This window comes from Hordeum vulgare, chromosome 4H (assembly GCF_904849725.1).
Source record: "Hordeum vulgare subsp. vulgare chromosome 4H, MorexV3_pseudomolecules_assembly, whole genome shotgun sequence".
In the NCBI taxonomy this organism is placed as follows: Eukaryota; Viridiplantae; Streptophyta; class Magnoliopsida; order Poales; family Poaceae; genus Hordeum; species Hordeum vulgare.
The window spans coordinates 545041363-545060725 of NC_058521.1; the positions used below are offsets into that span (position 1 = coordinate 545041363).

Genomic DNA, 19363 nt, shown 5'->3' on the forward strand with positions numbered 1-19363 from the left:
CGGGGACGCATGTTGGAAACTTAATGCGAGTTGTCGATTATCTCTAGCGTGGTGCCACGCGTGTGTACATGAGCGCATGCACCCGCTTTCTAATCGGAAAACCATTGTTGATCAAGCGCTATTTTGCACCTCTATATTAATAAGACCATATATATACAAAAAGAATTAAGCAGCCAGCAAAGCGAGAGACGTTCTGACTTAACCGGAACCATACGACCGGCGAGCTCGACCATGCATATCGATGAGTGGAGGCACCACACACATATACGAGTACGAGCCAGGTCAAAAGGGACCAAACGAGTTAGGATTAGTGCGTAGGGCGCCACACACACACACGCACACACAGTGAGTTAATGCTTCCAGGTAGCCGATCGATCGAGCCGTAGCAAATTAGTTTATTACCACGGCAGCCGCAGCACGCACGGCGAGCTAGCTACGGTCCTAGTCCCTTTCCGTTTGAACATAAAGTAGACGGGGCAACGACGATCGACGCGGGAATAACATGTGTGCTGGCCCTAACAAGCGCGGCTATATAAGTAGCTAGGGTGCCCACACACCGAGGCCACGGCGCGCATGCATGCAACGGTGCAACTGCAACAACAACAGACACCCACACAGCTTCGCCGCCGGAGCCACCGCGCGCTATAAATCTCCCTCCCGCTCCTCCTCTCCCAACCATCCCGGCCACAGCTAGCCTTCCTCGATCGGTAGAGAGATGAGAGCTACGATGGGGAGATCAACATCGCCGTCCGTGCTCTTCCTGCTGTGGGCTGCTGCTGCCCAGCTGCTGCTCATCAATGGTAAAACTCGAGCTGGCCTATGATCTTACGGCCAATGAATTATCTTGAGTCATTCGCCATGAATTAATCATGCTTCCTCCTCCTTTCTCCACGCAGCCGCTCTCATGGTGCAGTCGGTTCCTTACGACTACTCGTCAAGCTCCGAGGTACGTACGTACGTGCGTGTATGCACACGTATGGTCACGTGCATGTGCAAAACAGCTACTGCTACTATGGATGCAGCACATATTTCTGTTGTTTTGCGTCAGCTTGATGCCTTCCACAGCTCATGATCGACGATGCCGTTACTCACAAGCTATATGCAGTGACACGTGTGCGCTAGCCCCATGCGTGCGTGTGCACTGGCCATCGATCAGCACGGGGATTCTCCAATTTTGCTGCCTCGTGGGACCGATCGGTCTTTGCCGGCTGGCCGGCCGGAGTCCACTGATCCGGCCACTAGTTAGCGGGCGACGATCGAGACATGTGCATATTGCATACATGCGTTGGTACCTAGCTTAGCTAGGTCTCGCGCGCGCACACGTCGATCTAGCTAGTGATCGATGATGCCAGCTTAGAAAGAGGTCGTGACTAATGACCCCGCCCCATCGATCGCCAACTTTTCTTCTCCTCCTCCTCCTCCTCCTCCCATTTACTAATGTTCGTCCGTCCATGTTGCTCAAATGGGTGATCAGATGGGAGCACTGCACCGGTGTGCATTGTGGGAACGAACCAAACTAATATATACTAGGAAGTTAGAAATCGGTGTTAAAGCCGTGTGCAAACATGACGTGACGCCAACAACGGGTCGATCGAGATCTACAGAGTCACGCCGAATTCATCGGCGCACCACACGCCGGGTCGTTTTGACCCCTTGCTACTATATTCCAGCCCGCCCGAACGTTTCCAGCCTAACATTCAGTATATTTCCATGCATCTTGGCTGCTTGGTCCGGCGACAACATCAACATGCCCTCTTCCTTTCTGCTACCTAAACTACACCAACGTCAATGTGATCGTGTGGTGAAAGGCTGGCAGGAATTCTAGTTCCACTCAGGAATTCCTGTTCCGACAACTAAAAAACTGCACGGATCACACGCAGTAGCACCATGCGCGTTGGCAAGTTGCTGACTTGTTCACAAGTGCACTCACGATCACCATCATAGTGATTTGTGAACGCAACTTTGGGTGTGATCAGAGTTGGGGATGAATGTACATGGTGATCATGGCCATGCTTTTCGGCCAAGGCCAAGCAGGGGAGGGCGTGTGTACCCCAGTGTCCGCCGCACACCGCAGCTGCGCATGCACGCCCTCGTTCCACTCACTTTTCCACTGCACCCAACCCAGAAACACTAATTATCATGTGCTTACTCGGGCACTTAGCTTTTGGACTGACCTTTTAATTCCCCGGTTGGTTGGTGAAGATAGTGTCATTAGCCCTCCTTCTGTTCTGCATGTGTGAAATGTTCCAGGCCAGGAGCTCAACCAAAGTCAATTGCGCCGAAACAAGGGCCCAAAGCAATCACTAAGAAACTTATTTTACCTTTTGTGTTAGTCTCATGTTAGGCGCTATTAGACATGCCATCACCTGGACTTTTGCAGGCAAGAGTCAAACAATATTCTTCTAGGTCACCAGCGTCTGTGGTCAAGTAGTCGCATGGAAGACGAAACTAGTAGGCAGCCGGCCAGTGATAACTTACCAAACAAAAGCAAACGTTCTGTAAATAAAATATAATTTGGCATGCGCGTGCTTGTCTGAACACTCTGAATCCTCACGGTTTGGCGACGGTTACTGTCAGCTGCACTAGTTCTGAACGGTAAGGTGACGAACTTTTAGTGACTTTCACCGAGACGTTGACATGTTCGGTTGGTAGTTTTCGTCAGTTGCTACTGCTTTCTAGTACGATTTGTTAATCTGGATTTCCGCACGCTTTGACTTAATTTGTTACTGCTGGTAACTTCTCATTGAGCTGACCTGTGTATGATGGCGTGCATGCGCAGTGCTTGGCTGAGCCGCTGGAGGCTCACTACGGCGGCGGCGTGATCGTCAACTCGGACTTCAGCGCCGGCCTCCAGGGCTGGTCGGCCTTCGGGTACGGCAGCGTCACCGAGGGCTCGTCGCCGACGGGGAACAGGTACGCCGTGGCGGCGAACCGGACGCGGCCGTACCAGAGCGTCAGCCAGAAGGTGTTCCTGCAGAACGACACGCACTACACCCTCTCAGGTCTGAATCTGATTGCCACCATCTATCTAGCTTCAGAGTTTGTGGGGACGGTCGCTCACAAAGGACTTGTGGTTGCAGCTTGGTTGCAGGTTAGCGACCGGAGCGCCGACGTGATAGCCGTCGTGAAGACGGCCGACAACTTCATCCACGCCGGCGGGGTCGACGCCAAGTCCGGCTGCTGGTCCATCCTCAAGGGCGGCCTCACCGCCGCCGTCTCCGGCCCAGCTGAACTCTACTTCGAGGTAAGAAAAGACCTGCAGCGTTCCTGTCTACATGCATGCTCTTGGCCAAAAAAAAAAAAGGGAGTTCGCACGATGGTTTACATGCTCTGTTTTTGGGCGCGTACAGAGCAACACGACGGCGGACATGTGGGTGGACAACGTGTCGCTGCAGCCGTTCAGCAAGGAGGAGTGGAGCTCCCACCGGCACGCGGCCGTCAAGCAGGCCCGGAAGAGGACTGTGCGGCTCCGCGCCAGGGACGCGGCCGGCAACCCGGTGCCGGGCGCGCGGGTGCACATCCGGCAGGTCCGGAGCGGCTTCCCGCTGGGGTCGGCGATGAGCCACGAGATCATCAACAACGAGAAATACCAGCAGTGGTTCGCCAAGCGGTTCACGGTGACCACCTTCGAGAACGAGATGAAGTGGTACAGCACGGAGTGGACGCAGGGGCACGAGGACTACTCCGTGCCCGACGCGATGCTCCGGTTCGCGCGCGCCCACGGCATCGCGGTGCGCGGGCACAACGTGTTCTGGGACGACCCCAGCACGCAGCTGGGGTGGGTCAAGGCCCTGAGCTGCGACCAGCTCCGCGCCGCCACCGCCCACCGGATGAAGTCGGTCATGTCGCGGTACGCCGGCAAGGTGATCGCGTGGGACGTGGTGAACGAGAACCTGCACTTCGACTACTTCGAGGACAAGTTCGGGGCGGGCGCGTCGGCGGCCTTCTACCAGAAGGCGCACGGCATGGACGGCGGCGCGCTCATGTCCATGAACGACTTCAACACGCTGGAGCAGCCCGCCGACCAGAGCGGCCTCCCCAGCAAGTACCTCAGCAAGCTGTCGCAGATCAAGGACGCCTTCCCCGGCAACGGCGTCGGCGTCCGGATGGCCATCGGCCTCGAGGGCCACTTCGGCGCCACGCCCAACATCCCCTACGTCCGGGCGGCGCTCGACACCCTGTCGCAGGCCGGCGTGCCCATCTGGCTCACGGAGATCGACGTGAAGCCGGGGCCGGACCAGGCGCACCACCTGGAGCAGGTGCTCAGGGAGGTGTACTCGCACCCGGCCGTGCACGGCATCGTGCTCTGGACGGCGTGGCACCCGCAGGGCTGCTACGTCATGTGCCTCACCGACGACAACTTCAACAACCTCCCCGTCGGCGACACGGTCGACAAGCTCATCGCCGAGTGGAAGACGAGCTCGCACGTCGGCGTGGCCGACGCCGACGGGCACTACGATGCCGAGCTGTTCCACGGGGACTACAATGTCACCGTCACCCACCCGGCGGCGGCGGCCAACTCCACCGTCGTGCAGAGCCTCAGCGTCCACAGGGAGTCCGACGACGAGTACACCATACACGTCTAGTCTAATACTGGTACTAGCATGCATAGGCGTCTAGCTAGCGCCCATACGGTGATTTCAGATATGCCTGCCATTGATTGTTGTTGATTTAGAGCATTGTTGTTGGGATTTCATTGGCGCCCGCCCATGAGATTGAGTTCTCAGTCCTGGAGAGGCGATGGATCATATGTTCAATTTATAAATTATGAATGAAGAAGTTCTATTTGTTCTTCTTAATATACAGTACAAGTTTGCATGTCATTTCTGCCATCCTCTATACGACAGTAAAATGAAGCATGTCACGCGTTTAACGCTGGTTTAGTTAATGGAAATTCACCAAAGGCTGAACAATCAGTTACTACTAGCCATCAAACATTAATGAACAGAAGTAAGCATCCAGCAAACAAATAGCCCGGTGTATATTCTCATATAACTGAAAAAACAGTGTTACATGTCGCATCCTCTTGTTCTGGACCCATTTCAGCGACTGACACACTAGCCAACATTCATCCACGTCGAAACAAAACTACAAAATCGCATTGGGGCATATGACCTTTCATTCGATATGCTACCATCAACACATTAGTCTTGAGCATCCAAGAAATTTCAAACCCAGTGATTTGCAAAGGTTGCCTTCCAATGCTCACGAAGCTATACATAATACAGGTGCTTAAATTGTTCAACCATAACTATGCAGTAGCTCCAGCCGCCCACGCAAAGTGAACGCCTCCTAGAATTTTCGCAAGCGCCTGATGTTCCTGACGAGGCAATAAAGGATTCATTTTACATAAGCGCCCATCTAAGAAAATGTGCTGTTACATGCTCATATTATAGAAACGAAATATGAATAAAAAAATGGAACTAAACACCTAGTTGATGTGGACAACCGAGAACTGCCGGGCATACATCAATTGAGCTCGTAAATCACTAAATGCTACTCGCTCCGTTCACTGCTATAAGATGTTCTAAAAAAGTTCTAAATCGGATGTATGTAGACATGCTTTAGTGTGTTTGTTCACTTCTTTCAATCCGGTAGTACATAATGAAATATCCAAAACATCTTATAATTTTTGTTTTTGAAACGAACAAAACATCTTATAATAGTGAATGAAGAAGTATTATATAATTCCTCCACACATGCGAGACTGACTTCATGATATATTTTCTCTTCTTTTATGAAAACTACTCCCTCCGTTCCTAAATAATTGTAGTTGAGAAGAACTAGACGGAGGGAGTACTTGATAAAAGCCATACTGAAAGAGTACCTTATTGCTCTACAATGTTCTCTCCTCCCATAGTAACATCAACAAAAGTCTTAAGTTCGAACACAAGAACTTGTAGCAGTGTAGAAAATATGAAGATTTTTATAGGCAGGTTGGTGTTAGTTGTTCCCGGTTGGTTCTAATTGGTTCTAATTCGGAACATTCTTTTTATGCAAACACCATGGATGTGTTGGGTGTTAAAAGATAGTATCAAAGCACATGTTGACCGTAAGACATGACCTTTGTTAAGCTTCATGCACTAACCAACACAATCAAAAGTCTGAACTAATGAAAAGGGCTAGACAATCCACATATACACTTCAACACCCCCTCTCACATGTGACGCGGGAAGTCAGCACATGAATATACTCGGAGGTATGGCTCAAAAGGCCTACACGTGGACACAGAAGGAGCAGCAACAATTTAATTTTTTTAAACTGCAAAAGCCAGGACTTGAATTCAAGACCTTAGGCCCTAGTACCATGTTAAGCGTCATGCACTAGCCAAAATTCCAAACTGATGGAAAGGACTAGGCAATCAACATATACACCTCAACAACCTTAGCACATGGAATAGGAAAAGCCATAGGAATCAAAAACTATTTTGATCCATAAGCCAGCTGACCATGTCAAAGTGATCCATAATCATCCGTGGATCTATTGCTTCAAAGTTCTTTGTGATCTAGGAGACAATGAGGTTGGAATCGCCACGCACCTCTTGTGAATGCCCATGGAGATGGCCAAACGCAAACCATGAATGAGAGTCTCGTATTTGACCACGTTGTTGGTTGGAGTCGTTGAAGAGGATCTGCAACGCATAGCGCATTTTGGTCTAATGTAGGAGACACAATGCCAATGATGGAAAAAATAGCAATTTTCCGATTGATTAAATCCAGAAATAAATCATGATAATCATATATGCAGTATGCATATTAATCTTGTACTAATATTAATCTTGTACTCGGAGGTATGGCTCAAAAGGCTTATACGTGGACATAGAAGGAGCAGCAACAATTTTTTGAAAAAAAAAACTGCAAAAGCCAGGACTTGAACTCAAGACCTTAGGCCCTAAGAGCAACTTTAGCAGACCCCGCATTCCGCCGGCCCGCAAAACGCGTTTGCAGTTCGCGCAAAACCGCTTTTGCGTGCCGGCACGGGCTGGTACAGATGCAGACCCCGCATAATGAACTCGTAAAAAAGCATATTCGCGGAATATACTTTTTTTACGGGTCGGCTTCTGCGGGTTCTGATCTGGCGCAGCTCCTCCCAGCCCGTAAAACTTAGATTTGCAACTTAAATTGATCTAGCACAATGCTTTTCTTTGCTTTTGCAACAACATTATAGATACAAAAGATATCACCAAATCTTGGCTAGAATAGCAAAACCAAAGAAAACAAGAACCACAAGTATGCATTTCAGAAGATTTCCAACTTCCATAACTGCTCCCACTAGCTGAAGCAATATCTTCTCCATGCACTCATTGTTGATCTCGGATTCTTGATCTTGTTTTCTTCATTCTTCATCTTTGGTTCCAAAGAAGTAGACGTTGCTTCCCCTCTAGTTGCACATGCAGCCGCATCATTGCCTTCGATTGTACTAAGGAGTGCACTAACATCTATTAAGTTTCTTTCTATCAACAAATCAATGTATTGGCCTTCCCAAAACCAAAATGAGGATCCATCGTCCTACACAAAAGAATGAGCAAGCTCGAAGTGAGCTACCGCAATTGAACTAAAGAATGGGCTATGGAACGAGCTACCGCAAGTGCACGTACCCCGTCGTTTTCGCATTTGTAGAACACCCATCCGGGGTGCGTCGGCGTGCCCGAAGTGAGTCGCAGCACTTGGCGCCGGCAGTCGTCGCACTCTATGAGCGGCATCGGCAGGCCACAAAGACGATGCACGAGCGCCGAGCCCGGTGGACGGCCGAACGAGTCCATGCCCGCAAACCTTCGGCGGCGGCGGGCGGACGAACCCGTGCCTGCATGCGGCGATGTGCCCTTGCCTGGGCTGCGGGAGAGGCTCCCCGACCACTCCATCGCCTCGGGCAGCAACCGACGGCCGGAAAAAGACAAATCCGGCGGCCTACGATGAAGTGCCGCAGATCTGCAAATATGGCGGCCCGCTGACGCAGGGGGAAGGGAGGGAAGGCCTCGTGCACGTGGCGGCCTTCCGGCGTGCTCCTGCCGGCTGCTGTCGCCGGAATCTTGGGCGGCGGCCGGCGGCGGCGCGAGGGGGGAGAGGAGAGGTGGTTGGTGGGAGAAAGCGCGGGATGAAATGTCCCCCCACCAACCGCTTCCGCTTATATGCAGGGCACCGCAGCCGCGAGGGGGAAACCCGCGTTTTCCCGGGTTGGGGTCGGGATTTTGCCGCGCCCCCTAAAATTTTTTGTGGGTCGGGGCGGGATGAGGGGTCTGATCGGGCTGGTTTTTCCGCCCCGACCCGCATTTTGGCGGTTATTTTACGGGCCGGGGCGGGATGCGGGGTCTGCTAGAGTTGCTCTAATACCATGTTAAGCGTCATGCACTAGCCAAAATTCCAAACTGATGGAAAGAACTAGGCAATCAACATATACACTTCAACAACCTTAGCACATGGAATAGGAAAAGCCATAGGAATCAAAAACTATTTTGATCCATAAGCCAGCTGACCATGTCAAAGTGATCCATAATCATCCGTGGATCTATTGCTTCAAAGTTCTTTGTGATCTAGGAGACAATGAGGTTGGAATCGCCACGCACCTCTTGTGAATGCCCATGGAGATGGCCAAACGCAAACCATGAATGAGAGTCTCGTATTTGACCACGTTGTTGGTTGGAGTCGTTCAAGAGGATCTGCAACGCATAGCGCATTTTGGTCTAATGTAGGAGACACAATGCCAATGATGGAAAAAATAGCAATTTTCCGATTGATTAAATCTAGAAATAAATCATGATAATCATATATGCAGTATGCATATTAATCTTGTACTAATATTAAACCATGGAAGCACGTAATAAGCATATACAGCTGATAAATGTATGTAAACAACAATTACAGCCAACATATAGCAATAAACAAGAGAGGGATGAACAAATCATACCCTCCAGTTGACCAGGTCAAACTCGCGGCAACATGCTCGGTAGCCTTCTTCTTTCTGGCTTCGGAGCTCTCACACATGTGGAAGTCGAGGATGTAGTAGAGGACAAAGACGAGTAACGCCGAGCAATCGAGTTTGAGACGCTCCCCAAAAACCTAACTGTCCCTTCTCCGGGTACAAGATTGCAAAGGACGGGGTTTCGGAGGCATGTTGTCCCGTACAACTGTGCACGCAGTTGACGGGGTGAGATCAGCGAAAGCAGCCGTAGGAGTGGAACGACAGTGGGTTGTGCACGAGGAGGTAGAGCATATGCGGTCTGGGTGACGACTAGGGTTGCTGACGCCTCCAATATATAGGCAGTCATGGTAGGCAGACTATGGGGTTGGACCCACACCCAAGTCGGCAACAACCCACGATGCAAAGTCTCGGATTCATAGCGTGTCCGATAATGACTCGTAATTAATTATTCTTTCCTGACCGGCAAAAATTAAGCGCACACATGACATAGGTCCGAGCTCGGCTCAGCTCGTTCATGAAACACGACACGCTCGCGAGACGTGGCATGGCAGGTGGCGGCGAAAAAGCGCGCTGGAACCACTTCTCTTCTTAACCTTCAATAGCATGTCCATTGAAGCTTGAGAAGACCAATGGTTCCAATGCGCTCCTCCTCCGCCCCCCTCGTCATGCCATGTCTCGCCCCAGCGCGCGTTGTTTTTCGTGAGCGAGCCAAGCCGAGCTCAGACCTATGTCATGCGTGCACTTAATTTTAGCCAATTGGGAACAGATAATTAATGGGAAATTAATTACGAGTCACTAACGATGCGCTACAAATCCGAGATATCACATCATGGGATGCTGCCGACCCGGGCGTTGGTCCAACCCCAAGTCTCCCTACCACGTCCGCCTATATATTGGAGGCATCGGCGACCCTAGCCGTGACCCATATCAAATCGCATCTGCTCTACCTCCTCGCGCACAACCCGCCGTTGTTTCGCTCGCTACCGTTGCTTCCGGCGATCCTATCCCGTCAACTACATGCATGGCTGTACGGGAGAGCAGGTCTCCAGAACCCCGTCTTTTGCGATCCTGCACCAAAAGAAGGGCGATTAGGTTTTTGGGGAGCGTCTTCGACGTGACTACTCGATGTTGTTCGTCTTCGTCCTATACTTCGACTACATCCTCAACCTCTCCGACTTCGACATGGGTGAGAACTCTAAAACCGCAAAGAAGGCTACCGAGGATGTTGTTGCCACCGTTGTGGCTTTTGACCTAGCCAACTGGAGAGTATAATCCGTTCATCCCTTTCCTGTTGATTCCTATGTTGGTCGTATTTGCTATTTACATAGATGTATCCGTTGTATGATTAGAACATGCTTACATGGTTAAAAATAAGTACAAAATTAATACTGCACAAGTTATTATCATGATTTATTTCTGGATTAATTCAACGGGGAAATTGCTAATTTTTCCATCAATCCAAAAACCTAAGGTTTGTAGGCAATTTGCGATTCATGGCTTTGCTACAACACTAAAACAAAACCCGTTTACGGTACGCATTTTAAGCGTTGGTAGTGCTCCTGAAGGAGCGATTATTCCTGAACCGGACCTGGTTACCAAGAACATGCGAGATGCGCTAGAAACTAAGTTCGGCGTAACTGATGCTGGAGGCAACATATATGCCATGAAGCAGTTCCATGACTACATGATGGTTGAGAATCGTCGTGTGTTAGACTAGGCTCATGAGATACAGTGCATCGTTAAAGAAATCAAATTCCTTAAGTGTGAGTTACCAAACAAGTTTGTCGCGGGATGCATAATTGTTAAACTCGCTCCTTGGAGGAGCTTTGATACTACTCTAAAACACCAGAGATGTGAATTCTCAGTAGAGGATGTCATCGATCATCAAAGTGTTGAAGAGAATCTTTCTTGGAGGAGTTTTGCTACTAACACAGGCCGGGGAGCATTTTGGATTCATCGAAGTACATGCCCAGTGCTGGTAATCGATTTCCCTAGGGATGTGAATTCAGTGGAGGATGTCATCGATCATCAAAGTGTTGAAGAGAATCTTTCTTGGAGGAGTTTTGCTACTACACAGGTCGGGGAGCATTTTGGATTCATCGAGGTACATGTCGAATGCTGATAATCGATTTAACTAGGGGCTGCCTGTTGGGCTTCTGTCCACTCGATCACGAAGTCGACGAGCACCTACGACTTGATGGCCTGACTGGGCTGGTATTTTACCTTGAAAGGAAGGAACTATGTTGCCCACTTCGCCACCCGACCAGTCGTGTCACTGTTATTGATGATATTGGACAGAGCACATGGTTCACCACTGTTATCGGATTTGCCTAGAAGTAACGGCACAACTTTCGTCCGAGCCGACATGAAAACTCCGTACGTGATAAAGGAAGTCGCTGGTTGGTCGGATTCCCTCATGCAGATAGCATGGTGCCCGAAGTACTCATCCAGAAAAGAGACACTCGGAGCCTGCTTTCGAATTGATCACCTGATCGATGTGAGGGAGCGAAAAAGAATCTTTGAGGCATGCTTTATTGAGATCTATGTAATCAATAGACATGCGCCATGTTTTATTCTTCTTGGGGACCATAACTGGGTTGGCCAGCCAGACCGGGTGGTTGACTTCTCTGATGAAGCCGGCCTCGGGCAACTTAGAAATCTCCTCACCCATCGCACGCCTCTTCGGCTCAGAAAATCGGCTCAAGGTTGCTTTACTGGTCGGAATCCAGGTTGGATATTTAGGGTGTGTTAAGCGAGTCCCACTAGAATTTGGGGCATGTTAGATGGCTGCCACGCGAAAATCTCCCAGCTTTCATGGAGGAACTACCAGAGCACGCTTCTTATTTTGAATACAGGTCGGTCGGATGTTATAGTAAGACGGCCTTGTTCAGTAATCAGTAATATATTTTGGATTGGGGGCTTGGTATTGCTTATGTTGCTTGGTGACAAGGAAATTTTTGGGAGGCATACATGATTTGCTGTGTGTAGAATCAATTGAGTTGTAATCGATTCAGTGGGTGCAAACTGGTCTTTGGAATATAATCAAGTCAGTATGTGTCCAAATTAATTTTACTATGTCATTTGAACATATCAGTTGTCAGATGTTAATTTGTATTAGTTTAAATACATTTTGGTGTTTCTCTTTTTTTTTGGTGTTTCTCTTTTAGAGAAGGAACTAGATGCACACTTTTACTCACAATTCAAAACAGTAAGACTGTAAGAGTGCGCAGTGGCGGAGCATGAAACAAATTGAAGGTGTCAACTGCTTCCTCAGTGGGCATCAGTGGTTCTTGGGCCAAATAGTACCAACTCCTAAGATGAAATACAACGATAAGGACTAGCCATGGCCTGGTTTGGTCTCCAATACACTCCGCCATTGGGAGTGTGGGTAATATTCTTTTGATAGAACAGGGAGTTCTCTTTTGTGAGAAAAAGTAGCCTCTATGTAACCAACAACAGAAGACATACTCCCTCAGTCTAGCACCGTGAACACTAAACATTTGTGATCGGCATAAGGAATAACGAATGGAGAAGACTAATAACAGAAGTCGGCAGTTCTCAGTAAGTGTTACCTTTGACTTGATAGCTGACCACTAGGATAAACAGAGCTCACATTGTGGCTAAATATCCAAATCATCATCGGGGTCTTCATCCGAGTCAGGTCGCTCATCATCAGAATCACGAAGGTAATGAATTTCACCCTTCGTGTCTGCAGATTTAAGAGCTTCTGTTTCATCCAGGAGAGCTGCCGTAGTAAAATTGAGATCTTGACGAGCCTCCGGGAGAGATCGCCGTCCATCATATATACGGATTGGCTCGCCCTTTCCTGAAATTAAGGTAAGAGCAAGTAGCAATCAGTTACTGATTCTTCATCAATTCAGCTCAGGTAGTCAAAATGTGACATATAAAACTTAAGACTGACACTAACTTTTGGTCAATAACTCCATTTTATGAGAGTAGTAGAGTACCTTGATGTTCGAAAGGAAGAACAACATTTGCCCTGTCACTCCGTTCCTTTTCTGACAGCTCAAGATTGAACTGAACCTGTTTGCCAACATATCACAATTCATAACCAATATTTTTTACAGAAACCAAACCAAGTAATAAGGTAAATGTGCTAGTAATATCATTCATATAAAGGTTGGGATGTATGAACTAACCTTAGGTAGTAGACTTTGGTTCACTTCCATACTTACAGAAGTAGCAGAAACAAATTTTACATCATATCCCTCAACACATAACTCCTCATGCTGCATAGGTAGGGTAGTTTCAATCAAATATTATTCACAGTGTGGTATATTTAGAATTATGTTGAAGTTTTGCCCAGCAAATGACCAAGAGCCTTACCAGATGCTTCACCCGTCCATTCCTTCGTTTCAGGCGCACATGGAACTTTGCTTTCGAATAGTTATGCTCAAGGAAAGACATGTCCCCCCTACGTTCTTCTCCATATACAGAATCTACAACTTCTGGCTCTACACAAGCAACCATGGTAGAAAGGCATTCAAAAGCTCGGGAAAACTTGGTTTCATGGAGATCTGAATGCATTAGCCAGAAGATTGATGATATCTGATCTGAAATACAAGGATGGTACACATTAATACTGTAAGCATCACATGAAGAATGGTACATCAACCTTTTAGACCATATGAATGCTTCATATTGATAGTACAGTCCATTTAGTTGGTGTGTTGCTCAAGATATCCTCAAGTGTGGTCCTTTAGTTGATGTGCAATTGTGCAGCATATATCCGTGGACATTACAAGATATATACAGCATGCATTTTGTACAATATATACTGCATCATTAATGTAAATGCTGAATTTTGATTGTATCTACTTTTCGCCATGAGCACAAATGGAAAATATAAAAGAAGAAATAATACCATGGCTCCGAAGATTACTAAGAAGGCCTGAAATTGATTGCACTGAAGCATGCCTTAACATAGAGCTAATCTGAAATGTCATTAAGGATTTTTCTGTTAAACATCAAAGAATTTAAATAATATTGTAAAAGTGTGATGAACTTGCAAAGAAGGGTTTGCTTTAAACAATAAACAGTGTCATGTTATAATCGTAAAATGCAAATACTTGTAGGTGACATGTTGGTGTTATCCAGATGGGGATAAAGTGAGATATTGGTTTGATAATTTCGATTGATTGTTCCGAATGACCCAAAGCTACTGAGCTTCATTACACCAACTGCTAACTACAAGATTAAGGTGTACTATTCAATTTTGGCACGACTTCTGGAATTCGCATTTTAATGCAGCCAGTTCCATAAGCATCGAGAATACTCCCTCCGTTCCTAAATATAAGGGCCTGTTCGGATTAGAGGAATAGAAAACATAGGTTTAGAACAAAGCAAGGGAAAGGAAAAGGAAGAGAGATGCAAAACATAGGATGAAAAACGCTGCAGGAAGCCACACCATTTACGTTCGGAACACAGGAGAAGGAATCCAGAACTTATGGGTCCCAAGTTGGTTGGATGCTTGTGTATGTGGGCCTCAAGGTGAAAGATCAACCAATTTCTTACTGCTCATGTGGGTCCCTGCGTGCATGTCTCGGTAGCTTATTCCCTTCCACTGCCTCCAACCGCGCGAAAAAAATGAGGTAGCACTGGATGTTTGTTTTCCCGTCAAAATGCAGGTAAGGGAAACTTTCCGGAGGATCGGTAAGGAGGGATTCCTTTGTCCCGAACGCCAAAAAATGCAATATTTCCTTAGGAATCGATTTCCTCTACTTTTCCTTTGTTCCGAACAGGCCCTAAGCCTTTTTAGAGATTCCAATACAGACTACATACATAGCAAAATGAGTGAATCTACACTCTAAAATAGGTCTATATACATCCATATGTAGTCCGTATTGAAATCTCTAAAAGGGCTTATATTTAGAAACAGAGGGAGTACTAAATTATAGCAGAAGAACAAATGTATGGTAATATGTGTGGCAAAGTATGCCAGGGTTGCAATTAACACAATACACAACCAGTTTTATCTTTAGGGAGAACATACTTAGTACTGTATTAAAATCTGCCCCAAGTAAGCTTTGCAGTTTCCATGGAAGAAAAAAAGTTTCCATCAAGGTACATACTGAATCGAGAGCAACAGAAAAATAGGTCTTGCCTTCTCCTTCAAACCCTGATATGTATAGCATACAGTGTAGCATTAGCTTCATGAGCATAAATAAGGAAATTAACAAGTCAAAAAGCTATGTGGTGGATTGTACCTCTTCCAAGATCAATTATGGAGCACGATAACTTATCAACATCCTTCACGCTTCTGAAAATTGTGATGTTGCCTTTGTTTGATGAGCACGGTGTTCCACTGTCCTCATGATGCTGCTGACTTCGGATATTTTTCTTCCACCCGAGTGGGTCTGAGTAGCAATCCAATATCCGAACACTGTTGCAACAATGCAAAAATTCTGAAACATAGGTATTGCACATTCATGTAAATTCTATCATCATGAACATTTAAACTCTGGCCTGCATGAAGGAAATGCTATGTGCGGTTCACAGCAGAACATTCCACACAAAACAATCTCTGCGAATTGTCGGTTACGCTAAAGCTCTGGTTCGTTTCCCTGTTAAAAATTATTGATCTGCTAGATCTTACCATCGACTCAGTGCATTCGAATCAAGGCCGTGCCGAAGCATGGCATCCAGGTAAACTTCCGGGCTCCGGTCAAACGCCACAACCACAAGTCCCCTGCATCACCACAATTTGCCAGCCAAACCAGCAACCCGCGTCATTATCCAGACGAGGCCAAGCTAAAGCAGCATAACACAGAGGATCCCAGCAGTACCTGGCCTGCGCCTTCCCCGCGGCCGCGTTGGAGGCGACGGCGGCGGCGACGTGGAGCATGGCGCGCGCCGCGAGGGGGCAGCACTGGAGGGAGCCCTCCACGGCCAGCGCTGGCGCGTGCTCGCCGTCGAGGCGGCCGTCCCGGAGGCACCTCACGGCCGCGTCCGCCATCTCAGCTCCCCGTCGTCGTCGCCGGCGGCGCCTCCCGACTCAGAACCTTAAACCCTAGCGCGAGAGGGTGGAGCTTTTGCACAAGAGCCCCTCTGGCCTCTTTCGCAGAGCTCCCGGAAGTCGGGACTCAGGAGCGGCGTGGGTCCCACCTGTCAGGCAGACTCGGAGTGCGGCCTCCCCCTTTCCATGTCGGATACGTTTGACTCCTCCTCCCTGTTCTAAGCCCGGCTTCTCCGGTTCCTCTGCTCGTTTCCTGCGCGGCGGCGACGGCGGCGGCGACGGCGGCGAGAGGAGGGAAGAAGAGGAGAGCGGGGAAGATGCAGGCGTGCGCGAGGGCGGCGGGGGAGAGGCTCCCGCTGGTTCGCGCCCCCGCCAGGCAGCCGCTGGCTCAGAGGTACAGTATCTCTCTTCGTCTCTGTGGTTCCTGTCCGTTTGCCCCCCTAATTGATGCCCCCGCTTGCCAAGAAATTTGCTAGACGGCTTGTTGTTCCCATGGCACTGAGTTTCGTATTGCTACTTGCAGTTGCATCCCTGCAATCACATAATTCATTTGAATCGACATGATTGCTCGGACTTGCTATAAAGATTAGTATATGTTGTTTCTGCAAATTCTTTTCTAGCTTACTTGTGATAGTATATTGCCTGTTATTCACTGAAATCCCTTTTATTTAGCACATGAGAACTAGTATCTGTTAATTTGGTTGAGCTGTTATGGAATCCTCGTAGGGGCAACTACTTGCTCCTAACTGTCTTTTTTCAGACATAATTGTCTGTTGTTCCTCTTTTTTTTTTTTTTGGCAACTGTCAGATGCTTATTGAAATTCCTTTATTGGGGCACATGAAAGCTATGTGTTTGGGTTATTTTATTGAGATGTTGTGAAATCCTCATTCGGGTTAACACCACTAATACACTTTTTTTCCCAGCTTTGTTAAGGTCAGCAGACTATCTTCTCTGCATGAGACAAATCGTGTAGTGTCCTGCTCAGCGAGGGTGTCAGAAAATATTTCACACAAAATAGAAGCCAGCATGGATCATATTCTTCCAGCATCGCAAGATCATGTCGTGAAAGCAATCGACGCAATTAATGGGGGGCAAGTGATTGCGGTGCCCACCGATACAATATACGGGTTTGCTTGTGATGCATGGTTAGTGTTTTCTTAATTTCTCTTGTGTCCTAGGAGATTTAGTTTTTTCCTTGCCTTCTTTTAAATGTCGTTTTCATGTTGATTCCAAATTAGAACTTACTGCAGTGATGCAGTGTGATGCATAGCACAGAAAGTCCAACATTGCTTTCATGAATTACTCCTGAATCAGGTTGTGGTAAATCTGTAGTCCTGTACCCGTATTTAAATTAGTCATACATGATGTAAACACCTTGAATAAATTTCAGAAACCTTCATTAGTTACTTCTGAAGATTGCTTTCACCTAGAGTTAGAATGGCCATTGCATCCTTCTGAACTAAGACTTCCATTTTGGAGTTTCTCTCGCTGAATTTTAGTTGATTGGCTTCATCCATGATGGGTTAGAATGGCCATTGCATCCTTCTGAGCTAAGACTTCCATTTTGGAGTTTCTCTCGCTGAATTTTAGTTGATTGGGTTCATCCATGATGGGTTAGAATGGCCATTGCATCCTTCTGAGCTAAGACTTCCATTTTGGAGTTTCTCTCGCTGAATTTTAGTTGATTGGGTTCATCCATGATTCCTTCTGAAAAGGCTCTTCATGACAGTTCTGCAGAAGCGGTCAATCGGATATATGAAATCAAAGGGCGCATACATACACGCCCTCTGGCCATCTGTGTTGCTGATGTCCCAGAAATATCACGGTTTGCCATGGTGGATCACTTGCCCCATGGGTTGCTTCATAATCTTCTTCCTGGGCCTGTCACTGTTGTTTTAAAGCGAGGTGAGGATACTACACTACATTTCAGTTTTGTCAAGCTTCTTTGTTAAACTGCATTAGGTACTGAATATATGCTTTATTCGTTACATATTAGGTGAGAACAGTATACTGGAGAGATCACTTAATCCTGGTCTGGACAGCATTGGAGTACGTGTGCCAAAATTGGATTTCATACGATCCATTGCTCGTGGTGCTGGAAGTGCACTTGCACTTACAAGCGCCAACTTAAGTGGTCGTCCTAGTAGCGTCGGTGTCAAGGATTTCGGGGATCTATGGCCACACTGTTCGTATGTCTTTGATGGTGGTATGCTTCCTTCTGGACGTGCTGGTTCAACAATTGTTGACCTAATAACACCAGGAGTCTACAAGATATTGAGAGATGGAAGGTACAACAATAGTGATGTCAATTTTTTTTATTATTCTTTGGGAAACATCGATTTTTATTAATAGCTCTCATCCAATTGAGAGATGGTACCAATTTTAATACAATTTTCAATTTGACACGAATCTGTAACATGGGGTATATTTGTGCAGTTCGAGGGAGGAAACAACGGCTATCCTTGGAAATTTTGGCTTTGTTGAAGCTTCATAGCAGCTGGTACCTTCATACTCATCTCCTGTTTAATTAGGTTGTAGCAGAGTATGCGATGTTCTTTGTAATATACTCTTGTGTCACTGTAACTTTTTGGTTGAAGCATTAGTTTCTTTGCTTGTAACAATATCCACGACAATGCCCTTACAGACTTGCAATCTACTGTAACCTTCAGTTGGTACAGTTCATTCTAATATACGTAGTAGATTACAGTGGCACTCGTATGCAAGCTACAGGAAAGTGATCTTGATTGAGAACCTGAGATGGATTCTATGTAGACAGTGAGGGACATGTTAACTATTTTGTGTAACATATTGTAATGATGCGATGTCTTCAACAGTATAACAGCAGAGTTGATGTTATTTGTTTGGAACGCAACATGGATTTCATTTAAGTTTCTTATGACCATGGTGTTAGGTTGATTGGTTAGCACTTGGCATCTAGGGCGTTCCAGACAAGAGAATTGCTCTATTATTATTTGGCAGCTTTTGCCGTGGAGATAACTATGTGATGATTTGTTCCAGAAACATGGTTGACTACTTTTTCAACAAAAGTTTGAAATATGCAGCTATGTGCACAGACCAACCAAAACCCATTGCCTGTAGTATTTACTAGTGATTTCCTTATGAAATAGATGTTGCATATGTTGGCTGCTCTCTGTCCTGGTCTTATGGTTTTGTATGAAGTTGTATATGCTAGCATATCTGGGTGTATAGTGAGTATGCAGCAGTGCAATACACAGTTTCTTGCAGGAAATGAATTGATGCTTACATCCTATCACCTTATTTTAAACTAATTAAAGTGTTAAGAATGGCCATGGACAATTCCTCCTTGACATTTGCTACAAGAATACATTGTAATAAAATAAATTTGTCCTTTCACTTGATAAACTGATCTTATTCACAGCTTCAAGTCCGGATGAAATGATAAAGTGTGGTTAGTAGCTACACAATAGATGTTGATTGCAGTCATG

General features: G+C 46.9%; 3 protein-coding genes across 16 annotated transcripts; 2 read left to right on the top strand and 1 right to left on the bottom strand.

Annotated features, from left to right (window-relative positions):
* The first annotated feature begins 564 nt into the window (after positions 1–564).
* LOC123449402 (endo-1,4-beta-xylanase 5-like) lies at positions 565–4694 on the top strand. Of its 2 annotated transcripts, XM_045126614.1 has the most exons (5): positions 565–800; positions 897–946; positions 2780–3002; positions 3081–3244; positions 3351–4694. In XM_045126614.1, the coding sequence occupies exons 1-5, from the start codon at positions 716–718 to the stop codon at positions 4584–4586; spliced, it is 1758 nt and encodes a 585-aa protein (XP_044982549.1). In that variant the 5' UTR covers positions 565–715; the 3' UTR covers positions 4587–4694. The 2 variants fall into 2 exon arrangements, with proteins under 2 accessions (XP_044982549.1, XP_044982548.1); XM_045126613.1 differs by having other exon boundaries at positions 575–800; positions 2780–3244.
* Positions 4695–4951: 257 nt separating this feature from the next.
* Positions 4952–15999, bottom strand: LOC123449403 (elongator complex protein 5). Of its 13 annotated transcripts, none has more exons than XR_006632006.1 (12): positions 15726–15999; positions 15536–15628; positions 15147–15322; positions 15012–15058; positions 13805–13874; positions 13267–13493; positions 13080–13169; positions 12888–12963; positions 12492–12745; positions 8564–8656; positions 6539–6631; positions 4952–5320 (listed from the first exon to the last, which is right to left on the bottom strand). XR_006632006.1 is itself a non-coding variant. In XM_045126616.1 (10 exons), the coding sequence occupies exons 1-9, from the start codon at positions 15893–15895 to the stop codon at positions 12540–12542; spliced, it is 1155 nt and encodes a 384-aa protein (XP_044982551.1). In that variant the 5' UTR covers positions 15896–15999; the 3' UTR covers positions 4952–5311; positions 12492–12539. The 13 variants fall into 13 exon arrangements, 3 of the variants coding, with proteins under 3 accessions (XP_044982551.1, XP_044982550.1, XP_044982552.1); XR_006632007.1 differs by having other exon boundaries at positions 8564–8680; XR_006632010.1 differs by having other exon boundaries at positions 4952–5311; positions 8905–12745; positions 15726–15997.
* A 99-nt stretch (positions 16000–16098) lies between these two features.
* On the top strand, positions 16099–18792 carry LOC123449405 (yrdC domain-containing protein, mitochondrial). The gene is made up of 5 exons (XM_045126619.1): positions 16099–16289; positions 16820–17041; positions 17626–17801; positions 17893–18184; positions 18333–18792. Exons 1-5 carry the CDS (start codon positions 16213–16215, stop codon positions 18388–18390), a joined length of 825 nt encoding a protein of 274 aa, XP_044982554.1. The 5' UTR covers positions 16099–16212; the 3' UTR covers positions 18391–18792.
* The last annotated feature ends 571 nt before the right edge of the window (positions 18793–19363 follow it).